At 46.6% G+C, this 14605-nt stretch overlaps 2 protein-coding genes across 2 annotated transcripts; both read left to right on the top strand.

Moving 5' to 3' along the window:
• The first annotated feature begins 5209 nt into the window (after positions 1-5209).
• On the top strand, positions 5210-6175 carry LOC146370129 (olfactory receptor 10J5-like). The gene has a single exon (XM_084909034.1). It carries the CDS (start codon positions 5210-5212, stop codon positions 6173-6175), a length of 966 nt encoding a protein of 321 aa, XP_084765160.1.
• A 6406-nt stretch (positions 6176-12581) lies between these two features.
• Positions 12582-13568, top strand: LOC146370130 (olfactory receptor 10J5-like). Its single transcript, XM_084954632.1, has one exon. It carries the CDS (start codon positions 12582-12584, stop codon positions 13545-13547), a length of 966 nt encoding a protein of 321 aa, XP_084810758.1. The 3' UTR covers positions 13548-13568.
• Positions 13569-14605: the final 1037 nt, after the last annotated feature.

Raw genomic sequence — 14605 nt, forward strand, 5'->3', positions numbered from 1 at the left:
TTGTGCAAGTAGTCTATTGCACAGGAAAAAGCATCAACTGCAGTTCCTCTGACGTCCACCAGAGGCAGCAGTGAATCAGTCCCCATAGACTCCCATGTTAAAATTTTACAGGAGAACTAAACATTTTTACAGCCTGATACACAAACTGTTTGGTCTGTGTAGATAAGTTTCACTTTCACAGCAGCTTTACAGTTTTATAACTCACCTGTTTAAATAGTATTAAGACTTACAGTTTGCATTAATAGGAGAGTGGTCTCTTTGACTCACAGGTGGATGTAGCTGCTAGCTGACTGCTAGCTTTACCTGAAGGTCACTGTACGAGCAGACTGTCCAAGAAGGCTGAGCTCCAGTTTAGTGAAGGGGAGACAGACACTATCTCTACTTTTAAGATCAGGCTTCAAACTTTCCTTTTTGCTAAAGCATATAGTTAGGGCTGGACCCTCCCTTATGCTGCAATAGGTGTAGGCTGCTGATTCCCATGATGCATTGGGTGTTTCTTCTTCACTCACTATGTGTTAACAGACCTCTCTGCATTGAATCATCCCCTCCCCAGAGACATTGCTTCAGACACTGACCCCCAACACACCTTCCACCTCTCCCCCCTTCACCCTCCCCCTCCCCAATCAAGACTCAACGACCACCCCCACCCTCCCCAATCCAGACCCAACGACCACCCCCACCCTCTCCAATCCAGACCCAACGACCACCACCACCCTTCCCAATCAAGACTCAACGACCACCCCCACCCTCCCCAATCCAGACCCCACGACCACCACCACCCTTCCCAATCAAGACTCAACGACCACCCCCACCCTCCCCAATCCAGACCCCACGACCACCACCACCCTCTCCAATCCAGACTCAACGACCACCACCACCCTTCCCAATCAAGACTCAACGACCACCCCCACCCTTCCCAATCCAGACCCAACGACCACCACCACCCTCTTCAATCAAGACTCAACGACCACCCCCACCCTCCCCAATCCAGACCCAACGACCACCACCACCCTCCCCAATCCAGACCCAACGACCATCACCACCCTCCCCAATCCAGACCCAACGACCACCACCAACCTTCCCAATCAAGACTCAACGACCACCCCCACCCTCCCCAATCCAGACCCAACGACCACCCCCACCCTCCCCAATCCAGACCCAACGACCACCACCACCCTCTCCAATCCAGACCCAACGACCACCACCACCCTTCCCAATCAAGACTCAACGACCACCCCCACCCTCCCCAATCCAGTCTCAACGACCACCCCCACCCTCCCCAATCAAGACTAAATGACCACCCCCACCCTCCCCAATCCAGACCCAACGACCTCCACCACCCTCTCCAATCCAGACCCAACGACCACCACCACCCTTCCCAATCAAGACTCAACGACCACCCCCACCCTCCCCAATCCAGACCCAACGACCACCACCACCCTCTCCAATCCAGACCCAACGACCACCACCACCCTCCCCAATCAAGACTCAACGACCACCCCCACCCTCCCCAATCCAGACCCAACGACCACCACCACCCTTCTCAATCAAGACTCAACGACCACCCCCACCCTCCCCAATCCAGACCCCACGACCACCACCACCCTCTCCAATCCAGACCCAATGACCACCACCACCCTTCCCAATCAAGACTCAACGACCACCCCCACCCTCCCCAATCCAGACCCAACGACCACCACCACCCTCTCCAATCCAGACCCAACGACCACCAGCACCCTTCCCAATCAAGACTCAACGACCACCCCCACCCTTCCCAATCCAGACCCAACGACCACCACCACCCTCCCCAATCCAGACCCAACGACCACCACCACCCTTCCCAATCAAGACTCAACGACCACCCCCACCCTCCCCAATCCAGACTCAACGACCTCCACCACACCTCTCACCCCCTTTTCCTCCTCCCTGAAACTCAGAATACACACTGAGGATGTGAGCCGACTATTCCAGAAACAGAAGCCTAGGAAAGCCCCCAGACCAGACGGCGTCTCACCCTCCTGCCTCAAAACCTGTGCTGAACAGCTGGCTCCCATCTTTACTCACATCTTCAACAGATCCCTGGAGCTGTGTGAAGTTCCCTCCTGCTTCAAACGCTCCACCATCATCCCTGTTCCCAAGAAACCCACCATCACAGGACTGAATGACTACAGACCTGTCGCCTTGACGTCTGTGGTCATGAAATCCTTCGAACGACTGGTGTTAGCCCATCCGAAAGACATTACAGGCCACCAGCTGGACCCTCTGCAGTTTGCCTACCGGGCAAACAGGTCAGTGGATGATGCAGTGAACATGGGGCTGCATTACATCCTGCAACACCTTGACCGCCCGGGAACTTATGCCAGGGTCCTGTTTGTGGACTTTAGTTCGGCTTTTAACACCATTGTGCCTGAACTTCTCTCCTCCAAACTCTCCCAGCTCAGCGTGTCACCAGCTTCCTGACAGATAGAAAGCAACAAGTGAGGCTGGGGGAGATCACCTCTGAAACTCGGTCCCCCAGTATCGGTGCCCCTCAAGGATGTGTCCTCTCACCACTACTGTTCTCCCTCTACACTAACGACTGCACCTCCAAGAACTCGGCTGTTAAACTCCTAAGGTTTGCAGATGACACCACCGTCATTGGCCTCATTCAGGATGGTGATGAGTCTGCATACCGGCAGGAAGTTGAGCGGCTGGTACTCTGGTGCAGTCAGCACAATCTGGAGCTGAACACTCTTAAAACTGTAGAGATGACAGTGGACTTCAGGAGACATCCCTCAACTCTGCTCCCCCTCACCATATCAGACAGCCCTGTGTCGACTGTGAAGATCTTCAAGTTCCTGGGTACCACCATCTCCCAGGACCTGAAGTGGGAGACCAACATCAACTCCATCCTCAAAAAGACCCAGCAGAGGATGTACTTCCTGAGACAACTGGGGAAGTACAGTCTTCCACAGGAGCTGCTGATCCAGTTCTACACTGCGGTCATTGAGTCTGTCCTGTGCTCCTCCATCACAGTCTGGTATGGTGCAGCCACTGAACAGGACAGGAGCAGACTGCAGCGGACTGTACGGGCAGCAGAAAGGATCATCGGCGCCCCCCTGCCCTCCATCCAGGATCTGTACCTCTCAAGAACCAGGAAACGGGCAGGGAAAATCATCACAGACCCATCACACCCTGGACACAGACTTTTTGATCTGCTGCCCTCTGGCAGACGGTACAGACGCCTGCAGACCAGGACCACCCGACACAGGAACAGTTTCTTTCAACTCGCCATCTCCCCCCTAAACAGTTGACCTGTCACACTGCTCCCACTGCCAGACTGCAACTGCACCTTATGTACATTCTGTAGTATTCATTCCACCTCATTTCATTTCTGTATTTTATGTATATAAGTTTAGATTAGTTATTTATAGTTGGTTTACACAGCTTTGTGCATGTATGTGTACGCATGTGTAAGGTATATATAGACACGTGTGTGTGTATGTGTGAGTGTGTGTGTGTGTGTGAGTGAGTGTGTGTGTGTGTGTGTGTGTGTGTGTGTGAGTGAGTGTGTGTGTGCGTGTGTGTGTGATTTACATTGCTGTGCTTGAGAGCCTCCATCTACCGGAACCAAATCCCTTGTATGTGTCTGCACATATACTTGGCCAATAAACACGATTCTGATTCTGATATGATTGTTGGGTTTTTCGCTGTATGTATTATTGTGGGGTCTACCTTACAATTTAAAGTGCCCTGAGGCGAATGTTGATGTGATTTGGTGCTGTATAAATAAAACTGAATTGAATTACTGAGCACTGGCAGGTACTTGTATCTGTGTGATGTCTCCATGTAGTTTGTACCTGATAATGATTCTGCCCATATTTTCATTAATGACATATGGATCATTTATATAACTGTGATCCATCTGTTCCAGATTAAACTGTGATCATTCAGAGATTGATGATTTTAACAAACACTCCTTAAAATTCTATCCTTTGTATTTTGATTCTTCAAAAATTTACAATCCAAACTTTAAACTTTATTTGCATCATTGCAGATAAGGCTGAGTTAATGAGCTCCACTGAGGCGAGAGGATGATAAAAACAGCTCTCAGGGTTCAGCCCACATGATCCAGGTGTGGGAGCTCCTGTGTCTGTTTCTGTTCAGCTGAACGTGACAACGACCCAAATGTTTCTGTTCGTTATTATTTAACTCACAATTTAAACTTTAAACAGTCGTGAAACAATGATGCTGATAATTTAATTGTTCCTCATTTTAATGTTGATACTTTAAACACTCAGAATATAAATGATGACTGAAGTGATCGTTTCTGTACAAACTTTCATAATTTAAGGTTTAATCATTAAAACAAGGATTTACATTATTGTTACACATTTAAACAGACATTTAGACATTTGCATAATTAAAACAGGGACTTAAACCTTGATAACTTCAATGTTAATAATTTAACCTTTGATCACTTTGATACTTTAAACACTGATCATTTGAATATTTTGAACATTGATCATTTAAATGATGACTTTAATATAAACACTGATAATTCTAACGACCTAAACACCTAAAAACAATGATTTTACTTTTGATCATTTAAAGTTGGATTATTGTTTTAAATATTCTTTTTAATACTGATGATAACAATATAAACACTACAATTTAAAATGTTGATGATTGCATCTCTGCTTCTTTAAAGTCTATAATTTATATTTTTATTCTTCAGACATTCCTAATCCAAAATCTGAGAAATAATTCTTGAAGTGTTGATGGTAATTGGGTCATTGCATCTGATTTTATATGTTGATCTTTTAATATTGATGATTTAAATGTTTTCTTGAAAAGCAGTAATGTGAAATTCAAAATGTAAACGTTATTATTACAATATCAAATGTTGATTTAGTTGATCGTTCGCTCTGTAATGATTATATGATCCTGATCATGTAAATGATAAAATGTTAACAGTTCAGTCTGAATGATTCAAACACATTTTAAACTCTGATGATTTTGATTTAAGTGTCAGTTTTCAGTATTTCAACAATGATCATTTGAATGGTAACATTTTATATGTTTTTGAGTCAAATAAGTAAATTGATGATCTGATATTGAAACAATATTTTTCTGCTTCTGTTTTTGATTTGATGGTTTAAACTTGTGTGCAGCTGTTCCAGAGCTTTCTGTCAGCTGACACCTCCCTCAGATTGTTGTGTCTCCCCCGATGATGTCAGCAGGGGTAAACGTGACCTCACTGCCCATCCCGGTGACATCAGTGACCCTGGACGGCCTGGCGCAGCTGTCCAATCAGCGGCTCTTCTTCTTCTTCTTCTTCCTGTGCGCCTACCTGTTCATGCTGTGCAGCGACAGCCTGGTGGTCTACGTGATCTGCTCCCAGCGGAGCCTCCACCGCCCCATGTTTGTGTTTGTGACGGCTGTGCTGATGAACTCTGTGGCGGGCAGCACGGTGTTTTACCCCAAACTTCTGGTGGACCTGCTGAGAGGGGTCCGCTCAGTGCAGGTGACCCTGCGTGGGTGCATGTGTGAGGCCTGGCTTTTATATTCATTGGGCACCTCCAGCTTCCTACTGCTAGCAGCCATGTCCTTTGACCGGTATGTGTCCATCTGCCGCCCGCTGCTCTACACCGCTGTGTTGTCTCCAGCCACAGTGCTGGCACTGCTGCTGCTCTGCTGGCTGCTGCCTGTCGGGCTGGTCGGCACTGCGGTGCTGCTGGCGAGCCGCCTGCCGTTCTGCCGCTCGCAGCTCAGCAGGATCTACTGCGACATCTACAGCCTGGTCAGCCTGAGCTGTGGTGGTCGTGAGACACTGCTGAGCGAAGTCTACAACCTCTCGGTCACCGTAGCTACTGTCCTGCTGCCCGCCATCTTTGTGCTCTTCTCTTACAGCGCCGTCCTGTCCGTCTGCCTGCGGCGCTCGCGCAGCTTCAGCAGCAAAGCACTGAGCACGTGCCTGCCGCACCTGCTCGTCTTCTGTAACTACAGCGTGAGCTCCGGGGTGGAGGTGCTGCAGCGCCGCCTACAGGCCGGCAGTCAGCCCACAGCCTCCGTCCTCACCTCCATCCTCCAGGTGATGATCCCGACTGTGTTCAACCCGGTGGTGTATGGCCTAAATGTGACGGAGATCAGGGCTCAGCTGAGGAGGCTGCTGGGCTGCCAGAGAGCTGATTGACCCACCGAACCAGATCCTGAGTTCTGGTCTCTGTTAGACTTACGGACTTTAAAACTGCTGCTATTTGCCTTTAAAAGATGTTAAATCACTTGATAAAACATATAGAAGAAAAATAAAGAATCTGCAATGCAAAAAGTTGTATTTTAAACAAAACAGATACATAAAAATAACATTGGAAAGCTGGTGATCATAGTTGGATATACATCCATCCATTTTTCCACTTATCCTTTTACGGGTCACGGGGTCAGCAGCCTAATCAAGGACCCCAGAGTTCCCTGTTCCGGTCACCTCTTCCAGCTAATCCATAGGAACACCAAGGCGTTCCCAGGCCAGCCGGGAGATGAAATCTCTCCAGTGTGTCCTGAGGTCTCTTCTCTATGGAGAAGAGACCCCCCCACACACACACACACACGCACACACACACACACACTCACACTCACACACACGCATGCATGCACACACACACACTCACACACGCACACACACTCGCACACACACAGCATCCATAAGTGTCAGAGACAGGACTTATTAGTACATCCCACCCGCACAATGTACATTTTTCAGATTTTTCATTTAGAAATTCTAGATTGTTTCTAGATTTACTTATTTTATTTAATTCACTTAAAGTACATAATTCACTTATATAATGTCCTCCTATTCGCTTAATGTATATAATGTTATCTGGTTTTGCACAGTCGAGGAGCGTATCAGGATACATTTCACTGCGTGTTGTACTCGTATAACTATGCATGTGACAAATAAAGAATCTTGAATCTAGCAGAAATACATCATCTCCAAAAAGCAGCTGTGTGATTTTTAGGCCAACAAAGTGAAAGCCTAAAAACTATGAACAGAGTCCCAGAAAGTTGATTCTGTTCATCTGAAAATGCTACCTGGATGATTGCGCATGCACAAAGACTTATGAGTTAGTGACACAGGGCAGCTCTGGAGGAGTCCAGCACTATAAAGGGAACAAATGGCTCTTAACAGTGAGGTACCCCCCACGGGATACTCTGAAGGATCAAATGGCTACAAAAACAAATGTAGACTGGTTGGGAATATAAAGAGCTGGTTCAGTGTTTTGTGATCAGGATAAAAACAGCATTCTTCCTCTTATATCCAAGGTTCAACTTATGGATGACCTTTCCTCTCCAGAAGTGAGGGGTAGGAACGTAGATTTTAATTGAATTAAATTTTATTTGTATTTCTATGCCCTGTAGTTGGAGACAACACTCCGGTCCCCCATCTTAAAGATGGGAACCACCACCCCAGTCTGCAAGTGCAGAAGCACCACCCCAGACCTCTAGGTGGGTCCCTAGGCTGTACATGGCTCAGATACTGTTTGTATATGGTATATGTTGTAGCTCTGCCAGTCCCAGTTGTCAGAGTCAGCTGTGAGATCTGCTAAGCAGCCTCAGTCATCAGAGAGATTTCTTGCCCTGCTGAGCAACCACAGTCCTCTGAGCACCAAGAGCACCCTGAGTGTGCTGAGCAGTCCCAGCCTCCGCATCCTGAATCTTCAGTGTCCCGAGAATGCAGAGAGGCCAGAGATTTCCATGGGCCCTGCTGAGCAGCTTGGGCCTGAACCAGAGGGTCCAGAGCTCTTGGGTCCCTCTTCACCAGAGCTAAAACCTAAAGAAGAACTATGGATTTGATCAACTGGTCCCTTAATGCAATTGACACCCTCTTCTCAACAAGACAGCATATCCTTTTTTCTTTTTTTTATAACTTTTTATTTATTAATTTACAGTATGAGAATACAAAACATTAGGTCAGCATGGAAGACGTACACAGTCTCCACATTAGTATCTACATACATCATGGTAAAATTTAATTATTCAATACAAAGGGAATACACAATCCATTTTCCCAGAGCTTCTTGAATTTCTCGAGCTCAAGTCTAAGGGCAAAGGTAAGCCTCTCCATTCCAAAAATGTCTTTCACTATCCCAAACCACTGGGCCAGAGTTGGAGGGTCAGCCTTTAGCCATCTTCGGGTTATGGCCTTTCTGCTGCTAGCCAAAAGTATTTTCAATAAATGACATTTTCAACAAGACAGCATATCCATCATCTTTCATTCGGCTACCTTTGGTATGTTGCTTGTCTTGTGTTTTTAGGGTGTTATGATGTGATGATATGTGCTGGAGTTTTTGTCTTCTCCTCATGCTGACTCCGTTTAAGGATCATTATGAGCAGAAATTCTTTTTTCTCCTGATCTGACCTTCAGTTTTACACATTTCATTGTTTTTCCTTTTGCTACCTAGCCTGACCTGATGCCCCAGTGTGAAGTTGTGTATTGTATGTACGGTCAGCAAGGTTTGTCATCTCAGTTGCAGACAACTGCAACCGACAAATAAATGCATTTATCCAAACCAATCCAAAAAGTCCAGAACGAGTGACTCCCGCCCTGCCTGAATCAGAGCAAATGGCTCCTGTGTCACCTCTGGGCCTCTGCTACATAGACTTACATCCACCTCCTCTGTTGTTGCCTGCCTGGTGCCAAGTCTTCTGAGGGCCCTCATCAATGTTATTGACCCCCAGCTAAGCCACCAGTGGTGTCCTGTCACCTCCACCTACAACAGTTTCAATCCAAGCATCCAGAGGGTCTCCTCCCTTGATGCCGTTGCCTGCATCCTGACATGCATCCTGAGGGGCCAAATCTGTCACCAACCTCCCAAACCTCCTGAAGAACCCCACTCACTGCTGCGGCATCCTGTCTGGCCTCCTTAGGCGCTCTGCCATCTCTCGCTGGTCATGCCACCAGAAGGTCTTTATTGCCATCATCATCATCAGTCTCCTGTAACCTTTGCCAACACCAACCTCCAGGCAAGTCGCTAGAGGGTCTAGCTTGCTGGTCTCTTGACCTGTCCATTGAGGTGCTGTGTCTATGTCACTGGCATCCTGGCTGGCCCCTAAAGTGTCCGGTTCCCTGTGCTTTCCCCATGACTAGGCTGAACCCTAGAACTGTGTTTTGGACTTTCTGGCCCCCTGTTTTTCCTTCCTCACCCACCGAGAACAAGTCTGAGTTATTGCCGGCTATGCGGACCAAGCTCTTGCAACGGTTGTATAAGGATCGTATCCCCCGTAGCAATGGGCCAGACACCGTATACTCCCAGAACATCTCTCAGGGACACAGTCGAATGTCTTCTCCGAGTCCACAAAACACATGTAAGATTGGTTCAGAAAACTCCCATGAAGCTCAAGTATCCTCGAGAGGATGAAGAGCTGGTCCATTGTTCCACGACCAGGACGAAAACTGCATTATTCCTCCTGTATCCGAGGTTTGACTAACAGACTGACTCTCCTTTCCAGCACCCTGGTATAGACTTTCCCAGGGAGGGAGGCTGAGGAGTGTGATCCCCCTGTAGTTGGAACACACCCTCCAGTCCCCTTTCTTAAAGATGGCAACCACCATTCCGATCTGCCAATCCAGAGGTACTGCCCCTGATCTCCACGCAACATTGCAGAGGTGTGTCAACCAGGACAGCCCTATAACATCCTGAGCCTTCAGGAACTCAGGGCGGACCTCAACCACCCCAGGGGCTCTGCCACCAAGCAGTTGTTTAACTGCCTCAGTGACCTCGCCCCCAGAGATTGGCGGGTCTTCCCTCACGTCCCCAGACTCTTCCACCACAGAAGACATGCCAGTGGGATTAAGGAGGTCCTTGAAGTATTCCTTCCGCCGCCCGACAATTTTCTCAGTCGAAGTCAGCAGTGCTTCACCTGCACTGTACACAGGGCAGGTAGAACACCACTTTCCCCTCCTGAGATGCGTTCAGCTTGGCCTGGTACCTCTCAGCTGCCTCTGAAGTCCCACAGTCTAACCAAGCCCGATAGGACTCCTTCTTCAGCCCGGTGGCTCCCTTCACCTCTGGTGTCCACCATTTGGTTCGGGGGTTATCACCATGACAGGCACCAACCACCTCACCTCAGCTCAGTGCAGCAGCTTCTGCAATGAAGGTGCTGAACATGGTCCATTCGGACTCAATATCCCCAGTCTCCCTCAGAATGTGGAAGCTCTGGTGGAGCTGTGCATTGAAGATCTTGTGGACCGGGGCCTCTGCAAGGCGTTCCCAGCGCACCCTCACTATACGTTTAGGTACCTCGGTACCTCTCAACCTCACGCACAGACTCAGGCTCCTTCCCCACCAGAGAGGTGACATTCCATGTCCTGATTGCCAGCCTTGGTAGCCAGGGATCGGTCCACCAGTGGCCGCCACCCAGCACAACGCACCGCCTATGCTGCCTCCTGTGGGTGGTGGACCTGAAGCAGGATGGGCCGATATCCTTTTTTCGGGCTGTCCTCTGCCAGGCCCCATGGACTAAGGCTTGGCACCCTCCCCAGGCCTGGCTCCAGGGTGGGGCCCTGGTAACCCTAGCAAGCACAGGTACTCCTTTCTTAAATTCTCTACACTTGGTCTTAGTAGATCTTTCTAGTAGATTTACTACAGATCACCTGAGCCAGGACCAAGATGTTCTATCCAAGTTTCTTACTAAGCACGCTGCTGCTTACAGTTTCCAATCACAGGTTCAGTGTTTGTTAGTTCTTCCTTGTACAAGGGTAAAGACTGAGGGCAACAGAGCTCCGTAGTTTGTGGCACCAAGGTTATGGAGCAGTCTGCCTCTACAATTACATTTATCTGACTCTGGAGACTTTGCTTAACCAGGTCTTCAGTTGAGACTTTTACTGATAGTTGCTGTTATTAAAATGCTTGTTTACATTATTCTGTGCTTTTGTATGGCTGTTAACGGCACATTAATTTTCTATTATATTTTAATCCAACTTGTTTTACTCTGTTTTGTTGTATAGTGCTTTGTGACTACTTGTCTGTGAAAAGTTTATGATCACTTTACAAAAACAGCTGGGTGATGTGTTGGTTGCAACCATCGTTTATATAATTATCCATACACTGTTTAAGGTTTCGTGTTTGTTTGAATTTCTGATTGATTTTTACCTCCAAACAGATTTAAACCTGAAGTCTATCCATTCAGAGATCATTTGTATGATATTTTCATTTTACTTCTTATTGTTTGAAAAATAACTGACTATAATTTACATCTGATATTTCTGTGAAATGTCTGAGATTTGTGATGGTTTTTGTGTTTCAGATGTTTTTTTTTCTTTTCTGCTTAACATGAAACTCTCTGGCAAACTAAGTGTAACATGTTTACAGCCTCAGTGAATGACAAGTATCAGATATTTGATGCTGAGGAGGACGATGGGGACGATGAAGATAAGGCTGAGTTAATGAGCTCCACTGAGGCGAGAGGATGATAAAAACAGCTCTCAGGGTTCAGCCCACATGATCCAGGTGTGGGAGCTCCTGTGTCTGTTTCTGTTCAGCTGAACGTGACAACGACCCAAATGTTTCTGTTCGTTATTATTTAACTCACAATTTAAACTTTAAACAGTCGTGAAACAATGATGCTGATAATTTAATTGTTCCTCATTTTAATGTTGATACTTTAAACACTCAGAATATAAATGATGACTGAAGTGATCGTTTCTGTACAAACTTTCATAATTTAAGGTTTAATCATTAAAACAAGGATTTACATTATTGTTACACATTTAAACAGACATTTAGACATTTGCATAATTAAAACAGGGACTTAAACCTTGATAACTTCAATGTTAATAATTTAACCTTTGATCACTTTGATACTTTAAACACTGATCATTTGAATATTTTGAACATTGATCATTTAAATGATGACTTTAATATAAACACTGATAATTCTAACAACTTAAACACCTAAAAACAATGATTTTACTTTTGATCATTTAAAGTTGGATTATTGTTTTAAATATTCTTTTTAATACTGATGATAACAATATAAACACTACAATTTAAAATGTTGATGATTGCATCTCTGCTTCTTTAAAGTCTATAATTTATATTTTTATTCTTCAGACATTCCTAATCCAAAATCTGAGAAATAATTCTTGAAGTGTTGATGGTAATTGTGTCATTGCATCTGATTTTATATGTTGATCTTTTAATATTGATGATTTAAATGTTTTCTTGAAAAGCAGTAATGTGAAATTCAAAATGTAAACGTTATTATTACAATATCAAATGTTGATTTAGTTGATCGTTCGCTCTGTAATGATTATATGATCCTGATCATGTAAATGATAAAATGTTAACAGTTCAGTCTGAATGATTCAAACACATTTTAAACTCTGATGATTTTGATTTAAGTGTCAGTTTTCAGTATTTCAACAATGATCATTTGAATGGTAACATTTTATATGTTTTTGAGTCAAATAAGTAAATTGATGATCTGATATTGAAACAATATTTTTCTGCTTCTGTTTTTGATTTGATGGTTTAAACTTGTGTGCAGCTGTTCCAGAGCTTTCTGTCAGCTGACACCTCCCTCAGATTGTTGTGTCTCCCCCGATGATGTCAGCAGGGGTAAACGTGACCTCACTGCCCATCCCGGTGACATCAGTGACCCTGGACGGCCTGGCGCAGCTGTCCAATCAGCGGCTCTTCTTCTTCTTCTTCTTCCTGTGCGCCTACCTGTTCATGCTGTGCAGCGACAGCCTGGTGGTCTACGTGATCTGCTCCCAGCGGAGCCTCCACCGCCCCATGTTTGTGTTTGTGACGGCTGTGCTGATGAACTCTGTGGCGGGCAGCACGGTGTTTTACCCCAAACTTCTGGTGGACCTGCTGAGAGGGGTCCGCTCAGTGCAGGTGACCCTGCGTGGGTGCATGTGTGAGGCCTGGCTTTTATATTCATTGGGCACCTCCAGCTTCCTACTGCTAGCAGCCATGTCCTTTGACCGGTATGTGTCCATCTGCCGCCCGCTGCTCTACACCGTTGTGTTGTCTCCAGCCACAGTGCTGGCACTGCTGCTGCTCTGCTGGCTGCTGCCTGTCGGGCTGGTCGGCACTGCGGTGCTGCTGGCGAGCCGCCTGCCGCTCTGCCGCTCGCAGCTCAGCAGGATCTACTGCGACATCTACAGCCTGGTCAGTCTGAGCTGTGGTGGTCGTGAGACAGTGCTGAGCGAAGTCTACAACCTCTCGGTCACCGTAGCTACTGTCCTGCTGCCCGCCATCTTTGTGCTCTTCTCTTACAGCGCCGTCCTGTCTGTCTGCCTGCGGCGCTCACGCAGCTTCAGCAGCAAAGCACTGAGCACGTGCCTGCCGCACCTGCTCGTCTTCTGTAACTACAGCGTGAGCTCCGGGGTGGAGGTGCTGCAGCGCCGCCTACAGGCCGGCAGTCAGCCCACAGCCTCCGTCCTCACCTCCATCCTCCAGGTGATGATCCCGACTGTGTTCAACCCGGTGGTGTATGGCCTAAATGTGACGGAGATCAGGGCTCAGCTGAGGAGGCTGCTGGGCTGCCAGAGAGCTGATTGACCCACCGAACCGGATCCTGAGTTCTGGTCTCTGTTAGACTTACGGACTTTAAAACTGCTGCTATTTGCCTTTAAAAGATGTTAAATCACTTGATAAAACATATAGAAGAAAAATAAAGAATCTGCAATGCAAAAAGTTGTATTTTAAACAAAACAGATACATAAAAATAACATTGGAAAGCTGGTGATCATAGTTGGATATACATATATATATTAGGGGTGCAACGATGCTCGTATCGATATTGAACCGTTCGATACAGTGCTTTCGGTTCGGTACGCATATGTATCGAACAATACAACATTTTTAATTTATTTTATCAACTTTCCTTCTGACGATGCTGTCTGTGTTGAGCGCTCAGTGGATCTGCGTTCGACTACTCAGCCTAGGCTGCACTGTCGAGCGCAGATCCACTGAGCGCAGCGCAAGCTAGCAAGACAGAAGCTAAGCTCGTTGCAACATGGCAAACTGAACCTCCCCCACCCTCATTCAGATCTGGCCTTTGGAACTATTTTGGTCTTCATGTGACGTATGACCCTGAAGGTAAGCGCGTCATGGACAAAAGTAAAACAATATGTCGGATGTGCCACGCAATGCTCAATTTGTGGGAACTAGTGCGTTAGCGCAGTTAGCTTGTTAACGTGTTGACGCCGTCCAGCCCCACGCACGGGGCGATCCGCCGTAGCTCGTTAATGGAGATTTGCCGTGTTGTGGCGTCAACGTCATTTCAGATTAACGCTGACAGCACTAGTGGGAACACAACGAATATGACTGCACATTTACTCCGACAGCATCCTAGTGCAAAGACAAGTGGAAGCAGACAAAAACAACAAGCACGCATGCTACAAACTTTACCCGAGTCATTTAGACAGCCGTTAGCACAGGATTCTCCTTATGGGGACCTGATATGTTTAATATGCTGCTGAGAATATAGCCCAGAAGAAGCGTATAGTATAGCTTTTATTTTGGAAAGAGACATTTCTCTGTAATAAACTCTCTTTTCCAAAGATGTGATTTCTCCATCAGATAGATTTATTATTTTATTACTTTGTTGTTTCAGC

This window comes from Perissodus microlepis, chromosome 16, assembly GCF_051167445.1.
Source record: "Perissodus microlepis isolate ML-2025 ecotype Zambia chromosome 16, ASM5116744v1, whole genome shotgun sequence".
NCBI lineage: Eukaryota > Metazoa > Chordata > Actinopteri > Cichliformes > Cichlidae > Perissodus > Perissodus microlepis.

What these genes read in the sequence shown, in the direction of transcription:
- LOC146370129 (XM_084909034.1), top strand. Translation starts at nt 5,210, where the DNA reads ATGATGTCAGCAGGGGTAAACGTGACCTCACTGCCCATCCCGGTGACA.
- LOC146370130 (XM_084954632.1), top strand. Translation starts at nt 12,582, where the DNA reads ATGATGTCAGCAGGGGTAAACGTGACCTCACTGCCCATCCCGGTGACA.